A 23,675-nucleotide genomic window follows, 5' to 3' on the forward strand; every position below is an offset into this window, starting at 1 on the left:
TCATCAGTCACCCTGACTCTGTTGCACGCACGTATACACACACACACACACACACACACACACACACACACACACACACACACACACACAGAGGCATGGCATGGGGGGAGTGTGGCAAAGAGATAAGACTGAAGCAAGGCCTGATGTCCACAGAGACCTCTGAGGATACAACTAATTTATTTAGGATGAATATCAGTGGGATAGAGAGTCGAGGGTGGGAGGTGATTTCATGCATGGTTCTGCTGTTCTTTGATAGTGGTCGTTGTTTATTGTCATTTGTTAATCATTGTGAGTTAGGGGTAGGCTGTTGCTACCCACGATGTCTTGGTTTTCACAAACAAAAAGAGGGCAAAAAATATAAACTCATGTTAATGTTTTACTATCACTTTATATAGCATTGGGATTATATTCCTGAATTTATAAATCAGTAAATTAAATCACAAATTGGCAATCGGCAATCAATTACTACTGTTCATAACGTTTTGAAGGCTCTCCTGTCATGCTGGAAGGGAGGTTACTGTGTTTACCATTAGATCACAAGGCCCTCTGTGGGTGGAAAATGAGAGCTGCATGCAAACGGACAATTCAATTATCCAATTGGCAATGAATAGACTGCAAGGATGATCCTAGACAGGAGGATATGAATATCACTTTGATTCCCGCATATCTCCCACCCCCCACCCCCATTCGAACCATCCCCACATTTCTTTTCCAGATTAGTACAGCAGCTGCCGGTTAGTTGTAGATTTTTTTTAGAACAAAGGAAGCACTGTAATAGTGGACCAGTCCACTGATCCATCTAAGAGGTTTAAACATCTTATAAAGATCATCATGATAATCAATAGGCATGCTCCGGCCAATGATTAGTGTTGCTGTAGCTGATCAGTGGAGAAACATTACGTTACAGGGTTGCAGTTAATTCCACAAATTCAATTATAATTCAATTCCCTCTCCCTGTACATTCCATTTAATTCCATTCAAAAACCTGATCAGGTCTTTGAATTCAGAGATAATTCAATTCCTCTCAATTCAAATGTTAGGTTAATTCCAATCATTCAATTCCCACTTCATTATTATCACCAACAATGCCACAAATTCCAATTCAATTCCCTTGGGCTTTCAGGTGGATCATGTCACTGGAGTACTAAGCTAACATATGGAATTGTTTTAAGATGATCATACTATGGATCATTTAGCTATTTTATTTTGAATTTTAGGTATAAAATAAATCCCCCCCCAAAATATTTGATAAAATATTGAATTTGGCCTTTACTACAATAGCCCATAGAATCGCATGAATGTCAAAAAAGACCGTCAAAAATAAATCATAAGGAATAAAGTTTTAAAGTGTCTGTCCTACATCTAGGAGATATAAGAAAGCTCAGGAAATATATTCGGTTTTTTTGGACACATATTTAACCTCTTATTTTAGTTGGCACAGAACTACCTCCATACTTCCACTCGTTTGTATAGGGTACCTTCAGATGAGCGTGGGAAAAAAGTAGCGGCTTATAGTCCGGAAATTACGGTAATATATATTTATTCTCATTAATCTATTTAAAAAAGAGTTATTAGTGCTTTTTGTTGTGATTTTCAACAGGGTTCGTCAAAAACTCATCTCTTGGTTCAGTCTTCTGGACAATGGAACCAACTACTGCAACCTCTACAACCTGCTGCAGGGTAAGGCCCAGTTTTCTATTGTAGAGTAGTTCTCTACATTATTATGACATGCTACTGCTCATTAAGTCTTATAACCGATACCGGGTCCGACGAGTTTGGGGGGTACCTCCCCCCACAATTTTTGGGGTCAGAAAATAGAAAGTGACATATCATTTGAAGGCTACAGCCCTTGTCTTTTTGGAAATGAAACTCAAGTCTTACTGCAGGCAAAGAATGTTCCTGTAAGACCAAAAATTACATTGCACAATCCCTGCACATTTAAAATGGCTGTGTTCCTATGGGAATTTGTCCATGCTTGGAGCGTCACAATTAGGTAAAAATCCTTTTGGAACAGTAATTGGTGACATTTTTTCCCCCCAACATTTAAACATTGTGGGGCCTGCTGTATCTCAGGCTCTGTAATCGTCACATTGTTTCTGACACTTTTATCCACATTTCTTACCTTTCTAACAGTGAGTAGCATGTGTTTGTCGGGCTTAGAGTTTTGAAACCTAAATGTACTTTAGAGGGTAGTATACAATATTATGCATCGCTTAGAAAATGCCACCAGAGGGCATCAGAGTTTAACAGGTTAACTATTTTCATGTCTGTTTCCCTGTCTTTACATGAAGTGGACTCCTCTTTGTCCAGACTACTGTATGTTGAGATTTTTTTTTAAATAATAAATTAACTAGGCAAGTCAGTTAAGAACAAATTCTTATTTACAATGACTGCCTAAGCGGGGACCGAGAGACTGAAAAACAGCTTCTATCTCAAGGCAATCAGACTCTTAAACAGCCATCACTAACATTGAGTGGCTGCTGCCAACATACTGACTCATCTCTAGCCACTTTAAAAATGAAATATTGATGTAATAAATGTATCACTAGCCACTTTAAACAATGCCACTTTATATAATGTTTACATACCCTACATTACTCATCTCATATGTATATACTGTACTCTATACCATCTACTGCATCCTGCCATCGCTCATTCATATATTTTTATGTACATATTCTTATTCATTCATTTACACTTGTGTGTGTATAAGGTAGTTGTTGTGAAATTGTTAGGTTAGATTACTTGTTAGATATTACTGCATGGTCGGAAATAGAAGCACAAGCATTTCGTGACACTCGCACTAACATCTGCTAACCATGTGTATGTGACAAATGTGATTTGATTTACCCAGGTGACGCTGGGCCAATTGTGCACCGCCATATGGGACTCCCAATCATGGCCAGATGTGATTCAGCCTGGATTTTAACCAGGGACTGTAGTGACGCTTCTTGCACTGAGATCCAGTGCCTTAGACCGATGTGCCACTTGATTGGTCCAATGATTGGTCCTGTCTTGGATACTCATTGGTCACCTGTAAATGTTTGACCAATGACATTGTGGGGCTGACATGTACCTGATAATTGTCTGTTGAGAAAGAGAGATGGGCAATTTGGATATTTTCTGAATAAATATTTAACATTTTCCTCAAAGCAATATCATAAAATATTGTTATTATTTTTTATCAGGAAAGCTATATTAACCTACTATGTATTGTCTATAATTATTTCAGAAAATACTGTAGATTTCTCAGACCGTTTCATCCTGAATGATTTTCTGATGGCTCTCAGATAGCTGTAGATCCCTACAGAAAGTTTATTTTACTGATCCACCTCTCTGAAGTGGTCAGGATATTCTCCATTCATACATAAAGTAGATAATCATTCACAAATTGGATGATATGCCAATTGAGGAGTCTCACCTGGTATGACCAGGTATGACCATTTCCATGGAGTATTATCATGCACTATGTTGTGTGGTCAAGGGAAGAAACATCTGTGACATTAATAATGTGTCCCATGCAGAACAATAATTAATTGTTTCTGTGAGAATGTTATTATCCTCTTATAAGTCTCTGTCCCATGATGCATGTCAAGTTACCCCAGCCGTTCTGGGAAGCTCGGGATGAGAGCTTCAAGTTCCTTAGTGTCCACATCACCAACGAACTGTCATGGTCCAAACACACCAAGACAGTCGTGACGAGGGCATGACAATGACTATTCACCCTCAGAAGACTGAAGATTTGGCATGGGCCCAAAATCAAAAAGTTCTACAGCTGCACCATTGAGAGCACTGGTTGCATCACTGCCTGGTATGGCAACTGCACGCCCTCCGACTGCAAGGCACTACAGAGGGTAGTGCATACGGCCCAGTAAATCACTGGGGCCAAGGTTCCTGCCATCCAGGACCTATATACCAGGCGGTGTCAGAGGAAGGCCCTACAAATTGCCAAAGACTCCAGTGACCTTAGTCATAGACTGTTCTCTCTGCTACTGCACAGCAAGCTGTCATGCCCTGACCTTAGATATCCTTTAAATTCTTTATTTGTTAGGTCAGGGTTAGGGTGGGAAATCTATGTTTATATTTCTTTGTTGGCAGAGTATGGTTCCCAATCAGAAGCAGCTGTCCACCTTCAGTTGGCGGGATCTTGTCTTTGTGTGTTGCATGTGTTGCACTCCTAGCTTTACGTTTGTTGAGTTGTTTATTGTTTTTTGGTGGAACATTTCAAATTAAAGAAAATGTACACCTACCACGCTGCACCTTGGTCTTAATTTAACGACGGACGTTACAGAAGATTCCACCACCAACAGACCAAGCAGCGTGGTCATGAGGACTGGACCTGGGAGGAAATCCTGGATGGAGCAGGACCCTGGACAAGGGTCGGGGAGTATCGCCGTCCGAAGGAGGAGATAGAGGCAGTGAAAGCGGAATGGCTATACGAGGAGATAGCTCAACAAAGCAAGCACGAGAGGCAGCGGGGTGGCACACGGAGACATTGGCGGAGTCAGGGTTCAGACCTGAGCCAACTCCCCGTGCTTACCGCGGGAGCGTGTGACTGGTCAGGCACCGTGTTATGCGGTGATGCGCACGGTGTCTCCAGAGAGCATTCACAGGCCGGTGCGCTCTGTGCCAGTGCCCTGCATTTGCCGGGCGGAAGTTGGCATCCAGCCAGGATGGGTTGTACCAGCTCGATGCTCGAGACCTCCAGTGCGCCTCCACGGCCCAGTGTATCCGGTGCCTGCTCCACGCACCAGGCTTCCAGTCGATCTCCCCAGTCCGGTGAGACCTGTACCGGTTCCACGTACCAGGCCTCCAGTATGTCTCCCCAGCCTGGTAAGCCCTGTGGCAGATCCACGCACCAGGCTTCCAGTACGTCTCCTCAGTCTGGTGAGACCTGTTCCGGCTCCACGTATGAAGCCTCTAGTGATGATCCATGGCACGAAGCCTCCAGTGATGATCCATGGCCCGGAGCCTCCAGCGACAGTCCCCAGTCCAGAGTCTCCAGCGACGGTCTGCAGTCCAGAGCCTCCAGCGACGATCCGCAGTCCAGAGTATTCAGCGACGAGCTGCAGTCCAGAGCCTCCAGCGGGGGTTCCCAGTCCGGAGCCTCCGGCGACGATCTGCAGTCCGGAGCCTCCAGCGGTGGTTCCCAGTTTAGAGCCTCCGGCGATGATCTCCGGTCCGGTTCCTCCGGCAACGATTCACGGTCCGGAGTCTCCGGCGACAATCCACGGTCCGGTTCCACAGAAGTGGATGGATCAGTGTAGGGAGCGGGGTCTACGTCCCGAACCGGAGCCGCCACAGAGGGTAGATGCCCACCCGGACCCTCCCCTATAGGTTCAGGTTTGCGGCCGGGAGGTTTGGGGACGTTCAGGTTTGCGGCCGCACCTTTGGGGAGGGTGGGTGGGGGGGGGGTGGGGGGGTACTGTCACGCCCTGACCTTAGAGATCCTTTAAATTCTCTATTTGGTAGGTCAGGGTGTGACTAGGGTGGGAAATCTATGTTTATATTTCTTTGTTGGCCGGGTATGGTTCCCAATCAGAGGCATCGTTGTCTCTAATTGAGGATCATACTTAGGCAGCCCTTTTCCCACCTTCAGTTGTGGGATCTTGTCTTTGTGTATTGCATGTGTTGCACTCCTAGCTTTACGTTCGCTGAGTTGATCGTTTTCTGGTGGAACATTTCAAATGAAAGAAAATGTACGCCTACCACGCTGCACCTTGGTCTACATTTTACACAAGCGGTACCGGAGCACCAAGTCTAGTTCCAAAAGGCTTCTTAAAAGCGTCTACCCCCAAGCCAAATACTCCAGAACAACTAACTAAATGGCTACCCTACATGCACATACTACCTGAATCACCTCGACTAACCTGTGCCCCTGCACATTGACTCGGTACCGGTACCCCCTGTATATAGCCTCGTTACTGTTTTTTATTGTTGCTCTTTAATTATTTGTTATTTTTCCATTTTCCTTTTCTTTTCTTTTTTCTTTGTATTTATTTATTGTTTACTTTATTTAGTAAATACTTTATTAACACTTGTTTTTTTCTTAAAAACTACATTGTTGGTTAAGGGCTAAGGGCTTGTAAGTAAGCATTTCACTGTAAGGTCTACATTTGTTGTATTCGGCGCATGTGACAAACACAATTTCATTTGATTTGATTAATCTCCTCCCTGTCACTGTTAATCAAAGATGTAGTACCTACCGTGGTGCTGCCGTACTGCTGTAACTCTCCTGGATAGTACATATTTCAAACCTTCACCATCTTTGACTTTATCTTCATTAGCATATGTTGTTTCTGTAATCATCCCATCACACGACACACTGCTTTCACAGTGTGTTTTTAGTATTTTTGATTTGTTGAATGTCATTAATTGCCGAGGACAAAACAGATGGATATGAATATATGGGTCTGTGCTGTGGGAGTGTGCACCCCCCCCCCCCTTCTCTTTCTCTCTCTCTCTCTCTCTCCAAAATGTCACGTCTCTTGTATCGACTGCTGTGTAATGGCCTCTTCCCACTTCCATTAATAGCACTCCAAATTATCCCTAATGGCTTAACAGCATGTGTCAAAGCATCAGAGAGAGAGGCACTCAAGAGCCTGGTAAAGGCAACACTTATCTACTTCCAGAGGACAGACAGCTGGTTACTATGCCAGACAATTTGAACATTTAATGCTCCTGGTTTTTCTGACGTTCCCTTTTGCCCTTAGTGGAGAAGATCTCATGTTAGTTGACTATAGAATTATAGCGTTTTGGATTGTTATGGCGTTGATGCTGATCCTTTGTACACACAGGTGGAATTCTCTATACAACCCAAAATGATGAAATGGCAAAGTCTTTTTTAAGCGTATTCATCCTTTTGGTTTAGCCTCTTTTCTCATTTTCTCTTTCCATCTCTTTGCTTTCAAACTTCAATCATCACCTCTGTTGGCGACGATACTACTACCACTGTATTTAATTTGATGATAACTTACATCATTTTCTTAGATTTAAACACTTAAAAGGAAAATCACATTTACACAAATGTACAATGACAAAAAGCAACCAGCAACAATCAAAGCATCAGGATGCCCAAAAAAGCTGCACTGCATTTTAAAATACACTTTATTGACAGACTTTATCTTGCCCTCAGAACAGTGCAACGAGACTGAGGTGCTGATGAGCACAGGGGAATAAATGCAGCAATACAGTACTGACTGAACTGAACTAGCCTGACTGGCTCTGCTTCAGAGTTGGGTTCCATTTCAATTCAATTCAGTCAATTCAGGAAGTACACCAACTGAATTCCAAATCCTCGTTAGGGAAAATTTGACTTTCAGCATACTTCACGAATTGACATGGAATACTAAGCTACTAAGCCATATGGAATTGTTTTAAGAAACCCCACCTCTTTCAGGAATACCTAGGATAGGATAAAGTAATCCCTCTCACCCCCCCCCCCCTTAAAAGATTTAGATGCACTACTGTTCCACTGGATGTCATAAGGTGAATGCACCAATTTGTAAGTCGCTCTGGATAAGAGCGTCTGCTAAATGACTTAAATGTAAATGTAAATGTAAACATAATTTTGCTATTTGATTTTTAACTTTAAGACCCCTTGTATAAATAATATATCTATATTTTATGACCATTTTTATTTGGTCTTACTGCTATGAATAACAGATTCACATTGAACAACCGAGTCCCCCCCAAAAAAATCGAAAGGAAGTTTGTTCTGAAGCATCTGTCTGATATCGGAGAGATATAAAAAAGATCAGATAACATTTGTTATTTTTTTGTTATGTATTTAACCCGTTTTTGGCAGGTACACTTCCATTTTTTTTTTTTTTCGAACTGGTACCTGGGGACATTCAGACGAGTCTTGTGAGGCCTGTGGGTGTCCTAGAGCAACAACCAACATGTACCTGTTTGTGAGAGTCTCACATTTCCATAGAGTTTTGTAGGCCAAACTGTTCGATGTTACAGATGATTTTGTGAGAAGACCGATTTTCGGGATGTGTCCATGGTCTGCCAAAAACCGCTCTAGCTCTGTTACCTTTCAGCGCAGATGCAGAAGTGCGACATTCGATTTCTACGGGGGCAAGGACATCGACTCTAGATTAAATGAACAACAATGAGAAATGAATGGCTTGATGAGAACCCTTTTGTTTTATGATTTCTAAGGGTTACGATACAGTGTCTAGTGAAAGTCTACATACCCCTAGCACAGTTTTCACATTTTTCTGCCTTAAATTTAAATCATATTTTTTGTTTTGAAAGCACTGAGGTCGGAAGTCTGAGATTTCTGAGTTTCCAGTTCCGAGTTCCCAGTTGTTTTGAACGTGGGAACAGTTGTCTTGAAAGCACCATAAATCTCATGGTACCCTTCGCCAGCTCATATCTGTGTGAAGCTGGTTTCAGTGCTCTCATCTGCATTAAAACCAAATGTCGATCGAGGTTGGAAGTGACAGCAGAGATGAGGTGTGCACTGTTCGACCGCGCCCCCTGAATTTAAGATCCTCCGACGCAACATGAATCAAGCACACCCATCTCATTAGTGGTGGCGAGATTAGGTCAATTATGTCTGACTAATTTGCAATTGATTGTCATAGCCCCACATTAAAATGATGTGACAATCAGAAATAATTGACTGCCATAGCCCCAAATAAAAGCGTTTACATTGGCTTTTAATTGTCAGATATAAAAATGGTGTCGTGGGGCAAAAATATTTGGGAATCTCTTTTTTAGGGAAACATACACTGAGTGTACAAAACATTAAGGACAGCTTCCAATTCACCGGGGAATGGACTCTACAAGGTGTCGAAAGCATTCGACAGGGATGACGGCCCATGTTCACTCCAAAGCTTCCCACAGTTGTGTCAAATTGGCTGGATGTCCTTTGGGTGGTGGACAATGTGGACAATTCTTGATACACATGGGAAACTTTTGAGTGTGTAAAACCCAGCCGCGTTGCAGTTCTTGACACAAATCAGTGCGCCTGGCACCTGCTACCATGCCCCGTTCAAAGGCTCTTTTGTCTTAACCATTCATCCTCTGAATGGCACACATACACAATCCATGTCTCAATTGTCTCAAGGCTTAAAAATCATTATTTAACCTGTCTTCTCCCCTTCATCTACACTGATTGAAGGGAATTCAACAAGTGACATCAATGAAGGATCATAGCTTTCACCTGGATTCACCTGGTCAGTCTATGTCATGGAGAGAGCAGGTGTCCTTAATGTTCTGTATATCCATTGTTTTTGTCAAAATTGCTCAAACTCAGTGAATTTTGTTCGAAATGATTGATTAGTAGAAATATTCAAACCGTGTCTCTGTTTTTCAAGGAGATTTAAGTCAGGACTGAGACTGGACCACTAAGGAATACTAAACACATCTTCGAAAGCCATTCTGGAGTGTATTTCGGCTTAAAATGTGTTTATTTGTCCCACTGAAAAATACAATTATATTGCAGTGTTAGGTCTTCAGAGGACTGAGGCAGGTTTTCCTCAACATTTTTACATTGGCTTTGTTCCTTTCATATTTTTTGGATCTGGACCAACTCCCCAGTTCTTGCCGATGACATGCATACCCAAAACATGATATTGCCCCCACAATACTTGGAAAAACACTTTTTCACTCTGTGATGTGTTGGATTTGCCCCGAACCTTCTTTTTTTCATTGAGGCCAAAAAGTGTATTTCTTTGCCATGTTATTTCGCTGTGGAGTAGATTGTGTACACAAAAAAAATCCCAATTTAATCTCTTTTTAACACGAAATGTTAAACTTTTACAAGGGTGTGTAGACTTTCACAAGGCACTGTATGGTATTGATATAGCTGTTGATATGGAGTTCATTATCCTGATTCTATCAAATATTTTTAAGTAAAAACTAAAAAAATAAGTACCACAAATGTGGACAACTCAAATCCCTAAAAATGTAAAAATAAGTTTCTTCACGTTCACCGGGAATCTCACATACCGAGTCATCTCACACACGTCGAGAGGAACGTGACATCACACAACCACATTGATTTTAATATCATGGAGGGCAACCATGGGCAATTCAGAGACAATATACTGTAACATGTTTCTTGGGACCTACTGTATATTTTATTCACATTGACTGTACGTACTGTATATGTCTTCAGATCACAGCCAGGATTTTGCCACTTTTTTCTTTCACTTTTTTTTTATCACACCATGTAAAAGAATACATGAAAAACCAACTGCTGTCACTGCCAGTCAGAAGAACAACATGTCAAAAGATGTTAATAAGAAATGGACACAGTAAACCCCACTACCACTATCTTCATACAGATTTGGGAGCCTACATACAGTAGATATGTTAACGCACACGTGCACACACACACACACACACACACACACACACACACACACACACACACACACACACACACACACACACACACACACACACACACACACACACACACACACACACACTCACACTCACACACACACACAGACAGACAGAGTCACGCAAACACACACACACCAACAAAGAAACATAACAAAAGTAAGCTATGATTAAGGCAGTCTCCAAAATATTGCAGAGATGGTTTTGGCCCCCTGTGTTAGAGACAGACTGCCACAACAGTCTTATTCGGTTCTCAGCTCTGTTCCTAGCTGCTGCTGCTTCCCGTAGACCACAGACAGACAGAGAGCACACCAGACCAGACGGATGGCCATGGGCAGATATGGAAAAGACATGGCCAAAGAAAACGTAAGCGTGATGGATGTCATGTCATGATGATGTTAGATCCATAGATTAGAATTAAACATCCCAACAAAGACTCTCGGAGTCGTAATCCGCACTAGGAAGGGAAGATAGGTCAAAGGTCATATTTGGTTTGGGTATCAGACAGTCCACCTCACAAGTACTAATATTTGAAAGAGAATTAAATCAAAAAGTACAGAGTCTGGGCAACATGAACTTTACTAGGACATGAAAATAAAAAGTAGTAGCCTATTACTAAATGGTCCACTGTACTGTAGATAGTAAGGGCTTGTTAGGGGCGTGCAGAGACAGAGAAAGACATGGGTCCCACACAGCTTTCCTTTTTCTCCAATAACTACTGAGTGCACCCAATGATAGTCAAGAGTTAAATCAGACACATCTTCGTTGGAATTGGCAGCCACAGTCCATTATAGTCTTGAATGAAGACGTCTCGCTTCGCTCCACCTTGCATGTCACAAAGAGGGCAAAGCACAGTTTGGAACATGTTAGGAGGACTCCTCTACTGTACTGCATATACTGTCCATCCACAGAGGGAGTTAGTTTAACAACTAGAGAGCAATAGGAGTTTGATAGCTCTTCCCACAGTCCCTAGTGGAAGTTCCATACACCTCCCCTACAGTTCCAGTCCCCTCTCAGGTTTGGCTCAGACCCACTCCTGCATGGAGCGCTTGCAGTACAGTATGTGTCTCTGCGTGCTCTTCCTCCTGAACTGGAACACGGTGTAGAGCAGGACCATCATGCACAGCGCCAGGACGCAGGGGATGGCGATAGCCACGGCATTCTCTGTGCCCCCTGTGCTGTCCAGCTTGATGACGACGTCCACATCACCGTTGCTGCTGTCGGAGTGGCGTTCCTCCACCTCCGGGGGGCTCCAGTCCCAGTCGGGGTCGGCCGGTGGGCCGTCGCAGCCCATGAAGTCCCTCAGGATAGAGCGGGGGTAGCCCGGCTCCACACGCAACCGCTGGTTGTTGAACTTCCAGTACTCCTTCCCCTTGTAGAAGTAGGTGAATCCTGTTCACAGGAGGACAAAACTCAATATTTAAACATTCATACAAGTTCATAAAATGACTTGTGCCAAAAAAGTTGATCCTAAAATGTGTTTTAGAACACAATCAAAAACGTCCTGTACTGAGAAGCAAGGCATAAATAGGCTATATAGTGCAAAGAGGCCAATTTGAGTCATTAGAAAGAGATGCGATGCAGAGATAGAGGATGATATAGAGGGAGAAATGGGATGGCCTACCGTTGGCCTTGTCCACAAACGCCCCCTGAGGGGAGTCAGGGATGCCCTTCCAAACCGTGATGGGTTTGGGGTAACCAGGGTCCATGTTCCTCATGTCTTCGTTGTACCTCCAGTATCTAAAGCCGGGTAGGAAGGAAACAGTGCGGTCAATATCCAGAAATGCAGATGTAGGATCTTCATTTGAGCCAGTTTGCTAAAGGAGGGAAATCATCCTGCAGCAATAGTTAATTAGAATTATTATGTGGATTATAATTAATGACGTTTTTATAGGGGTTGATAATTTTTTTTTGTTAGGGCAACTTAAGTCGGACAAGTCGGACAAGTGGAAATTCCAAACTTTAGAAGCTTTTTTGAAAACCCAAATACACTACAAGTTTGCATTTCCTTGCACACTCACTCACACACCAGCATTATAATCTCATGATCTTCTACACGCACACACAACTTTTAAGGCTCAGGATAATGTTACGCTGTCATACACAGAGGGATGATGTCGTGGTCTTAAAAACAAAACTTCCTAGTGAACAAGGTGCTGCGGCATGATGACAGCGCCATGACAAATAATTTGATCTGCTCTCGCACCCGGGTCAGCGCCTTCATATGATTTAATCTATCATGACAGCTTCACAAAATATCTGAGTCATATTGGTAAACACCATGTACTAAGTATAGCATCTTATTCTCTTATAGTCCACATACATAGATGGTCTCCTTACGAGACAAGTCCCTCAACATGGGGCAGCAGGGTAGCCTAGTGTTTAGAGAGTTGGACTAGTAACCGAAAGGTTGCAAGTTTCAAATCCCCGAGCTGACAAGGTACAAATCTGTCGTTCTGCCCCTGAACAGGTAGGTAACCCACTGTTCCTAGGCCGTCATTGAAAATAAGAATGTGTTCTTAACTGACTTGCCTAGTTAAATAAAGGTAAAAATAAATAAATAATAATAATATAATAAAAACATTCGTGCCAATATCAGTCCATTCTATATCAGCTAGCCTGTATCATTGTCATTGATAAAAACTAATACAATATAAGGTATAACCTAATTCACAATCTAACAAATCTAGTGTAACGCACAGACGGTCTCAAAGCCTCCATAACATGCAGGCCCCATTGTCATCAATGCCTGCCAGTCAATTCTATCATCAGCTACAATCTATGGTCACTATGAATCAAACCAATGTGGTGTCATGGAGAAAGGAAAAGGTAAAACAGACCTGTCTCCCTTGAAGAAGTATGTCTTGGCCACATCCTCCCACCACACGGCGGTCTCTATACTCTGGGTGGGCATCCCGCTCCCAAACAGAGAGATATCCTGAGGGTAGGTGGGCTGCAGAGTAGTGTCCTTGACCACCCAGAAGCGGTTCCCTAAAAAGAAAAAATAGACACAAATGGATCAGTGGTCATAATTATCCAGTAATCACAAACAGAGCCTGGGTCCAAACATGATGTTTTACACTGTTGCTATGTAACACTGTGAGCAGTATTGGCGCTATTGTGACTTTGAATTGATTCCAATAACGAGGGCTTATTACACTGGCGTACCGGGAACCCCCGCAGCCCCCGGAAGGCGGAAGGCCCACACTCTGGAGGCCCATCCGCAAGTCCTCGATGTCTATTTTATTTACTTATTTAATCATTTTTACAGAAACCCTCCAAAAAGTAATTAAAAATAAACAAATAAAAATAAACCTTTTTTTCATTTCAATACGTGCTAGGAAGTTAAGTGTTTGTTTCTTGGGCTTCAGGAATGTGTCTGAAGAAGTGCCTCATGCCTTGAAAAAAAGAAACTGATTGAAAGAAACGGGATATCAGTGAACAAAGGCCATGGTCCAGGCTACGACGCAGCTAGTGCAATGAGTGGAGCTTATCAGACCTAGAGAGTTTTTGTTCAGAAAACGATCTCTCCGCAAAAGCGACAGTTACAGGGGTGGTTAAAAAAAGAAGAAGAAGCTTGATTGCCGTAGCAACATCAAGGAAACTGGGCAGAAGGGAGTGGTGCTTTAAATACAGTAGTTATGTAACATCTTTAAATAAACCTCTCATTCTTCTTATTTGCTGGCCTCAACACTGTTACGGAAAGAGAGGAACTGTATAGGAAGCTCTGGGGACAGGTCGTCTAGATACTGGACAGTCAATAAATGTGGCATTTAATAGATTGGTTTTACGCACAACAACTTTCTATCCAAGCTGGGAGAAAGAGTGAGAGCTCATGTCATGGAGGTTCAGGTAGGCTACACAGGACCTCTGTATATTCAAAAAAAAAAATCAATTGGGAGCTGATTAGTATGCTGTTGCATCGAAAATTAATTTTACAATCTGCAATGTTTGAATCTCCTACTTTAATTACCGAACAAGTAATTACATTATTGCCGCCAGCCAGCAGACACTGTGCATAGCTTCGTGAAATGTTAGGATTAACATGAGAAAAGGACGACCAAATAGGCCTAGTAATAAACATTTATCCAATCCATTAGCTAAAGCAAAGCTACAGGCTACATGCGCTGGCATCATCAGTTCTATAAACAGCCACATAGACATGAAGGGGGGGGGGGACACTGCATTACACCAGTGACTTATTTGCATAGTTCAGGAAGAGGTAAAGAGCTACTATAGTGTTGTGAGTTTATTTAAGAGCTTTTGAAAACGAGTGTAATTATAATGAGTACAATAAGGGGCTACTGAAGTGTTGTTTTATTGTGAACGCAGTACAATAAGGGGCTACTGAAGTGTTGTTTTATTGTGAATGCAGTACAATAAGGGGCTACTGAAGTGTTGTTTTATTGTGAACGCAGGACAATAAGGGGCTACTGAAGTGTTGTTTTATTGTGAACGCAGTACAATAAGGGGCTACTGAAGTGTTGTTTTATTGTGAACGCAGTACAATAAGGGGCTACTGAAGTGTTGTTTTATTGTGAACGCAGGACAATAAGGGGCTAATGACGTGTTGTTTTATTGTGAACGCAGTACAATAAGGGGCTACTAAAATGTTGTTTTATTGTGAACGCAGTAGAATAAGGGGCTACTGAAGTGTTGTTTTATTGTGAACGCAGAATAAAAAGGGGCTACTGAAGTGTTGTTTTATTGTGAACGCAGGACAATAAGGGGCTACTGAAGTGTTGTTTTATTGTGAACGCAGGACATAAAGGGGCTACTGAAGTGTTGTTTTATTGTGAACGCAGTACAATAAGGGGCTACTGAAGTGTTGTTTTATTGTGAACGCAGTACAATAAGGGGCTACTGAAGTGTTGTTTTATTGTGAATGCAGGACAATAAGAGGCTACTGAAGTGTTGTTTTATTGTGAATGCAGGACAATAAGGGGCTACTGAAGTGTTGTTTTATTGTGAATGCAGTACAATAAGGGGCTACTGAAGTGTTGTTTTATTGTGAAGGCAGTACAATAAGGGGCTACTGAAGTGTTGTTTTATTGTGAATGCAGGACAATAAGGGGCTACTGAAGTGTTGTTTTATTGTGAATGCAATACAATAAGGGGCTACTGATGTGTTGTTTTATTGTGAACGCAGTACAATAAGGAGCTACTGAAGTGTTGTTTTATTGTGAACGCAGTACAATAAGGGGCTACTGAAGTGTTGTTTTATTGTGAATGCAGTACAATAAGAAGCTACTGAAGTGTTGTTTTATTGTGAATGCAGTACAATAAGGGGCTACTGACGTGTTGTTTTATTGTGAATGCAGTACAATAAGGGGCTACTGACGTGTTGTTTCATTGTGAACGCAGTACAATAAGGGGCTACTGACGTGTTGTTTTATTGTGAACGCAGTACAATAAGGGGCTACTGAAGTGTTGTTTTATTGTGAACGCAGTACAATAAGGGGCTACTGAAGTGTTGTTTTATTGTGAATGCAATACAATAAGGGGCTACTGATGTGTTGTTTATTGTGAACGCAGGACAATAAGGGGCTACTGAAGTGTTGTTTTATTGTGAACGCAGGACAATAAGGGGCTAACGAAGTGTTGTTTTATTGTGAACGCAGTACAATAAGGGGCTACTGAAGTGTTGTTTTATTGTGAACGCAGGACAATAAGGGGCTAATGACGTGTTGTTTTATTGTGAACGCAGTACAATAAGGGGCTACTAAAATGTTGTTTTATTGTGAACGCAGTAGAATAAGGGGCTACTGAAGTGTTGTTTTATTGTGAACGCAGGATAAAAAGGGGCTACTGAAGTGTTGTTTTATTGTGAACGCAGTACAATAAGGGGCTACTGAAGGGGCTACTAAAATGTTGTTTTATTGTGAACGCAGTACAATAAGGGGCTACTGAAGTGTTGTTTTATTGTGAACGCAGAATAAAAAGGGGCTACTGAAGTGTTGTTTTATTGTGAACGCTGAAGTGTTGGACAATAAGGGGCTACTGAAGTGTTGTTTTATTGTGAACGCAGTACAATAAAGGGGCTACTGAAGTGTTGTTTTATTGTGAATGCAGTACAATAAGGGGCTACTGAAGTGTTGTTTTATTGTGAACGCAGTACAATAAGGGGCTACTGAAGTGTTGTTTTATTGTGAATGCAGGACAATAAGAGGCTACAAGTGTTGTTTTATTGTGAATGCAGGACAATAAGGGGCTACTGAAGTGTTGTTTTATTGTGAATGCAGTACAATAAGGGGCTACTGAAGTGTTGTTTTATTGTGAATGCAGTACAATAAGGGGCTACTGAAGTGTTGTTTTATTGTGAATGCAGGACAATAAGGGGCTACTGAAGTGTTGTTTTATTGTGAATGCAGGACAATAAGGGGCTACTGAAGTGTTGTTTTATTGTGAACGCAGTACAATAAGGGGCTACTGAAGTGTTGTTTTATTGTGAACGCAGTACAATAAGGGCTACTGAAGTGTTGTTTTATTGTGAACGCAGTACAATAAGGGGCTACTGAAGTGTTGTTTTATTGTGAATGCAGTACAATAAGGGGCTACTGACGTGTTGTTTTATTGTGAATGCAGTACAATAAGGGGCTACTGAAGTGTTGTTTTATTGTGAATGCAGTACAATAAGGGGCTACTGAAGTGTTGTTTTATTGTGAACGCAGTACAATAAGGGGCTACTGAAGTGTTGTTTTTTTATTGTGACAATAAGGGGCTACTGAAGTGTTATTGTGATTGTGAACGCAGTACAATAAGGGGCTACTGAAGTGTTGTTTTATTGTGAATGCAATACAATAAGGGGCTACTGATGTGTTGTTTATTGTGAACGCAGGACAATAAGGGGCTACTGAAGTGTTGTTTTATTGTGAACGCAGGACAATAAGGGGCTACTGAAGTGTTGTTTTATTGTGAACGCAGTACAATAAGGGGCTACTGAAGTGTTGTTTTATTGTGAACGCAGGACAATAAGGGGCTAATGACGTGTTGTTTTATTGTGAACGCAGTACAATAAGGGGCTACTAAAATGTTGTTTTATTGTGAACGCAGTAGAATAAGGGGCTACTGAAGTGTTGTTTTATTGTGAACGCAGGATAAAAAGGGGCTACTGAAGTGTTGTTTTATTGTGAACGCAGTACAATAAGGGGCTACTGAAGTGTTGTTTTATTGTGAACGCAGTACAATAAGGGGCTACTGAAGTGTTGTTTTATTGTGAACGCAGTACAATAAGGGGCTACTGAAGTGTTGTTTTATTGTGAACGCAGGACAATAAGGGGCTACTGAAGTGTTGTTTTATTGTGAACGCAGGACAATAAGAAGCTACTGAAGTGTTGTTTTATTGTGAATGCAGTACAATAAGGGGCTACTGACGTGTTGTTTTATTGTGAATGCAGTACAATAAGGAGCTACTGAAGTGTTGTTTTATTGTGAATGCAGTACTACTGAAGTGTTGTTTTATTGTGAATGCAGTACAATAAGGGGCTACTGACGTGTTGTTTTATTGTGAATGCAGTACAATAAGGGGCTACTGAAGTGTTGTTTTATTGTGAACGCAGTACAATAAGGGGCTACTGAAGTGTTGTTTTATTGTGAACGCAGTACAATAAGGGGCTACTGAAGTGTTGTTTTATTGTGAACGCAGTACAATAAGGGGCTACTGAAGTGTTGTTTTATTGTGAACGCAGTACAATAAGGAGCTACTGAAGTGTTGTTTTATTGTCAACGCAGTACAATAAGGGGTTACTAAAATGTTGTTTTATTGTGAACGCAGTAGAATAAGGGGCTACTGAAGTGTTGTTTTATTGTGAACGCAGTACAATAAGGGGCTACTGAAGTGTTGTTTTATTGTGAACGCAGTACAATAAGGGGCTACTGAAGTGTTGTTTTATTGTGAACGCAGTACAATAAGGGGCTACTGAAGTGTTGTTTTATTGTGAATGCAGTACAATAAGGGGCTACTGAAGTGTTGTTTTATTGTGAATGCAGTACAATAAGGAGCTACTGAAGTGTTGTTTTATTGTCAACGCAGTACAATAAGGGGTTACTAAAATGTTGTTTTATTGTGAACGCAGTAGAATAAGGGGCTACTGAAGTGTTGTTTTATTGTGAACGCAGTACAATAAGGGGCTACTGAAGTGTTGTTTTATTGTGAACGCAGTACAATAAGGGGCTACTGAAGTGTTGTTTTATTGTTTACTGAAGTGTTGTTTTATTGTGAACGCAGTACAATAAGGGGTTACCGAAGTGTTGTTTTATTGTGAATGCAGGACATAAAGGGGCTACTGAAGTGTTGTTTTATTACATTTACATTTACATTAAGGGGCTACTGAAGTGTTGTTTTATTGTGAATGCAGGACAAAAAGGGGCTACTGAAGTGTTGTTTTATTGTGAACGCAGGACAATAAGGGGCTACTGAAGTGTTGTTTTATTGTGAACGCAGGACAATAAGGAGCTACTGACGTGTTGTTTTATTGTGAACGCAGTTAAGGGGCTACTGAAGTGTTGTTTTATTGTGAACGCAGGACAAAAGGGGCTACTGAAGTGTTGTTTTATTGTGAACGCAGGACAATAAGGGGCTACTGAAGTGTTGTTTTATTGTGAACGCAGGACAAAAGGGGCTACTGAAGTGTTGTTTTATTGTGAACGCAGTACAATAAGGGGCTACTGAAGTGTTGTTTTATTGTGAACGCAGTACAATAAGGGGCTACTGAAGTGTTGTTTTATTGTGAATGCAGGACAATAAGGGGCTACTGAAGTGTTGTTTTATTGTGAATGCAGTACAATAAGGGGCTACAAGTGTTGTTTTATTGTGAATGCTACAATGGGGCTACTGAAGTGTTGTTTTATTGTGAATGCAGTACAATAAGGGGCTACTGAAGTGTTGTTTTATTGTGAACGCAGGACAATAAGGGGCTACTGAAGTGTTGTTTTATTGTGAACGCAGGACAATAAGGGGCTACTGAAGTGTTGTTTTATTGTGACAATACAATAGGGGCAATACTGAAGTGTTGTTTTATTGTGAACGCAGAAGTGTTGTTTTATTGTGAACGCAGTACAATAAGGGGCTACTGAAGTGTTGTTTTATTGTGAACGCAGGACAATAAGGGGCTACTGAAGTGTTGTTTTATTGTGAACGCAGTACAATAAGGGGTTACTGAAGTGTTGTTTTATTGTGAATGCAGGACATAAAGGGGCTACTGAAGTGTTGTTTTATTACATTTACATTTACATTAAGGGGCTACTGAAGTGTTGTTTTATTGTGAATGCAGGACAAAAAGGGGCTACTGAAGTGTTGTTTTATTGTGAACGCAGGACAATAAGGGGCTACTGAAGTGTTGTTTTATTGTGAACGCAGGACAATAAGGAGCTACTGACGTGTTGTTTTATTGTGAACGCAGTACAATAAGGGGCTACTGAAGTGTTGTTTTATTGTGAACGCAGGATAAAAAGGGGCTACTGAAGTGTTGTTTTATTGTGAACGCAGGACAATAAGGGGCTACTGAAGTGTTGTTTTATTGTGAACGCAGGACATAAAGGGGCTACTGAAGTGTTGTTTTATTGTGAACGCAGTACAATAAGGGGCTACTGAAGTGTTGTTTTATTGTGAACGCAGGACAATAAGGGGCTACTGAAGTGTTGTTTTATTGTGAACGCAGGACAATAAGGGGCTACTGAAGTGTTGTTTTATTGTGAATGCAGGACAATAAGGGGCTACTGAAGTGTTGTTTTATTGTGAATGCAGTACAATAAGGGGCTACTGAAGTGTTGTTTTATTGTGAATGCAGGACAATAAGGGGCTACTGAAGTGTTGTTTTATTGTGAATGCAGTACAATAAGGGGCTACTGAAGTGTTGTTTTATTGTGAATGCAGGACAATAAGGGGCTACTGAAGTGTTGTTTTATTGTGAATGCAATACAATAAGGGGCTACTGATGTGTTGTTTATTGTGAACGCAGGACAATAAGGGGCTACTGAAGTGTTGTTTTATTGTGAACGCAGGACAATAAGGGGCTACTGAAGTGTTGTTTTATTGTGAACGCAGTACAATAAGGGGCTACTGAAGTGTTGTTTTATTGTGAACGCAGTACAATAAGGGGCTACTGAAGTGTTGTTTTATTGTGAACGCAGTACAATAAGGGGTACTGAAGTGTTGTTTTATTGTGAATGCAGGACATAAAGGGGCTACTGAAGTGTTGTTTTATTACATTTACATTTACATTAAGGGGCTACTGAAGTGTTGTTTTATTGTGAATGCAGGACAAAAAGGGGCTACTGAAGTGTTGTTTTATTGTGAACGCAGGACAATAAGGGGCTACTGAAGTGTTGTTTTATTGTGAACGCAGGACAATAAGGGCTACTGAAGTGTTGTTTTATTGTGAACGCAGGACAATAAGGGGCTACTGAAGTGTTGTTTTATTGTGAACGCAGGACAATAAGGGGCTACTGAAGTGTTGTTTTATTGTGAACGCAGGACAATAAGGGGCTACTGAAGTGTTGTTTTATTGTGAACGCAGGACATTGTTTTATTGTGAACGCAGGACAAAGGGGCTACTGAAGTGTTGTTTTATTGTGAACGCAGTACAATAAGGGGCTACTGAAGTGTTGTTTTATTGTGAACGCAGTACAATAAGGGGCTACTGAAGTGTTGTTTTATTGTGAACGCAGGACAATAAGGGGCTACTGAAGTGTTGTTTTATTGTGAATGCAGGACAATAAGGGGCTACTGAAGTGTTGTTTTATTGTGAATGCAGTGGGGCTACTGAAGTGTTGTTTTATTGTGAATGCAGGACAATAAGGGGCTACTGAAGTGTTGTTTTATTGTGAATGCAGTACAATAAGGGGCTACTGAAGTGTTGTTTTATTGTGAATGCAGGACAATAAGGGGCTACTGAAGTGTTGTTTTATTGTGAATGCAGGACAATAAGGGGCTACTGAAGTGTTGTTTTATTGTGAACGCAGGACAATAAGGGGCTACTGAAGTGTTGTTTTATTGTGAACGCAGGACAATAAGGGGCTACTGAAGTGTTGTTTTATTGTGAACGCAGTACAATAAGGGGCTACTGAAGTGTTGTTTTATTGTGAACGCAGTACAATAAGGGGCTACTGAAGTGTTGTTTTATTGTGAACGCAGTACAATAAGGGGTTACTGAAGTGTTGTTTTATTGTGAATGCAGGACAAAAGGGGCTACTGAAGTGTTGTTTTATTACATTTACATTTACATTAAGGGGCTACTGAAGTGTTGTTTTATTGTGAATGCAGGACAAAAGGACAATAAGGGGCTACTGAAGTGTTGTTTTATTGTGAACGCAGGACAATAAGGGGCTACTGAAGTGTTGTTTTATTGTGAAACGCAGGACAATAAGGGCTACTGAAGTGTTGTTTTATTGTGAACGCAGTACAATAAGGGGCTACTGAAGTGTTGTTTTATTGTGAACGCAGGACAATAAGGGGCTACTGAAGTGTTGTTTTATTGTGAACGCAGGACAATAAGGGGCTACTGAAGTGTTGTTTTATTGTGAACGCAGGACATAAAGGGGCTACTGAAGTGTTGTTTTATTGTGAACGCAGTACAATAAGGGGCTACTGAAGTGTTGTTTTATTGTGAACGCAGTACAATAAGGGGCTACTGAAGTGTTGTTTTATTGTGAACGCAGGACAATAAGGGGCTACTGAAGTGTTGTTTTATTGTGAACGCAGTACAATAAGGGGCTACTGAAGTGTTGTTTTATTGTGAACGCAGTACAATAAGGGGTTACTGAAGTGTTGTTTTATTGTGAATGCAGGACATAAAGGGGCTACTGAAGTGTTGTTTTATTACATTTACATTTACATTAAGGGGCTACTGAAGTGTTGTTTTATTGTGAATGCAGGACAAAAAGGGGCTACTGAAGTGTTGTTTTATTGTGAACGCAGGACAATAAGGGGCTACTGAAGTGTTGTTTTATTGTGAACGCAGGACAATAAGGAGCTACTGACGTGTTGTTTTATTGTGAACGCAGTACAATAAGGGGCTACTGAAGTGTTGTTTTATTGTGAACGCAGGATAAAAGGGGCTATAAAAAGGGGCTACTGAAGTGTTGTTTTATTGTGAACGCAGGACAATAAGGGGCTACTGAAGTGTTGTTTTATTGTGAACGCAGGACAATAAGGGGCTACTGAAGTGGGGCTACTGAAGTGTTGTTTTATTGTGAACGCAGTACAATAAGGGGCTACTGAAGTGTTGTTTTATTGTGAACGCAGTACAATAAGGGGCTACTGAAGTGTTGTTTTATTGTGAACGCAGGGGGCTACTGAAGTGTTGTTTTATTGTGAACGCAGGACAATAAGGGCTACTGAAGTGTTGTTTTATTGTGAATGCAGGACAATAAGGGGCTACTGAAGTGTTGTTTTATTGTGAATGCAGTACAATAAGGGGCTACTGAAGTGTTGTTTTATTGTGAATGCAGGACAATAAGGGGCTACTGAAGTGTTGTTTTATTGTGAATGCAGTACAATAAGGGGCTACTGAAGTGTTGTTTTATTGTGAATGCAGGACAATAAGGGGCTACTGAAGTGTTGTTTTATTGTGAATGCAATACAATAAGGGGCTACTGATGTGTTGTTTATTGTGAACGCAGGACAATAAGGGGCTACTGAAGTGTTGTTTTATTGTGAACGCAGGACAATAAGGGGCTACTGAAGTGGGGCTACTGTGTTGTTTTATTGTGAACGCAGTACAATAAGGGGCTACTGAAGTGTTGTTTTATTGTGAAGGGGGCTACTGAAGTGTTGTTTTATTGTGAACGCAGTACAATAAGGGGCTACTGAAGTGTTGTTTTATTGTGAATGCAGGACAATAAGGGGCTACTGAAGTGTTGTTTTATTACATTTACATTTACATTAAGGGGCTACTGAAGTGTTGTTTTATTGTGAATGCAGGACAAAAAGGGGCTACTGAAGTGTTTTTTTATTGTGAACGCAGGACAATAAGGGGCTACTGAAGTGTTGTTTTATTGTGAACGCAGGACAATAAGGAGCTACTGACGTGTTGTTTTATTGTGAACGCAGTACAATAAGGGGCTACTGAAGTGTTGTTTTATTGTGAACGCAGGATAAAAAGGGGCTACTGAAGTGTTGTTTTATTGTGAACGCAGGACAATAAGGGGCTACTGAAGTGTTGTTTTATTGTGAACGCAGGACATAAAGGGGCTACTGAAGTGTTGTTTTATTGTGAACGCAGGGGCTACAATAAGGGGCTACTGAAGTGTTGTTTTATTGTGAACGCAGGACAATAAGGGGCTACTGAAGTGTTGTTTTATTGTGAACGCAG

At 41.3% G+C, this 23,675-nt stretch overlaps 1 protein-coding gene across 1 annotated transcript in view; it reads right to left on the bottom strand.

The window, feature by feature from the left end:
- Window positions 1-9,983: 9,983 nt before the first annotated feature.
- Window positions 9,984-23,675, bottom strand: part of LOC115102927 (matrix metalloproteinase-16-like) — a 67,727-nt gene continuing 54,035 nt past the window's right edge. Inside the window, exons 10-12 of the mRNA XM_029623378.2 lie at window positions 13,203-13,353; window positions 11,987-12,102; window positions 9,984-11,754 (exon numbers count right to left, since the gene is read on the bottom strand). Coding sequence (XP_029479238.1) covers window positions 11,387-11,754; window positions 11,987-12,102; window positions 13,203-13,353 — 635 coding nt within the window. The 3' untranslated portion in view covers window positions 9,984-11,386. The remainder of the gene's footprint in view (window positions 11,755-11,986; window positions 12,103-13,202; window positions 13,354-23,675) is intronic.

This window comes from Oncorhynchus nerka, linkage group LG20, assembly GCF_034236695.1.
Source record: "Oncorhynchus nerka isolate Pitt River linkage group LG20, Oner_Uvic_2.0, whole genome shotgun sequence".
Classification (NCBI taxonomy): Eukaryota; Metazoa; Chordata; class Actinopteri; order Salmoniformes; family Salmonidae; genus Oncorhynchus; species Oncorhynchus nerka.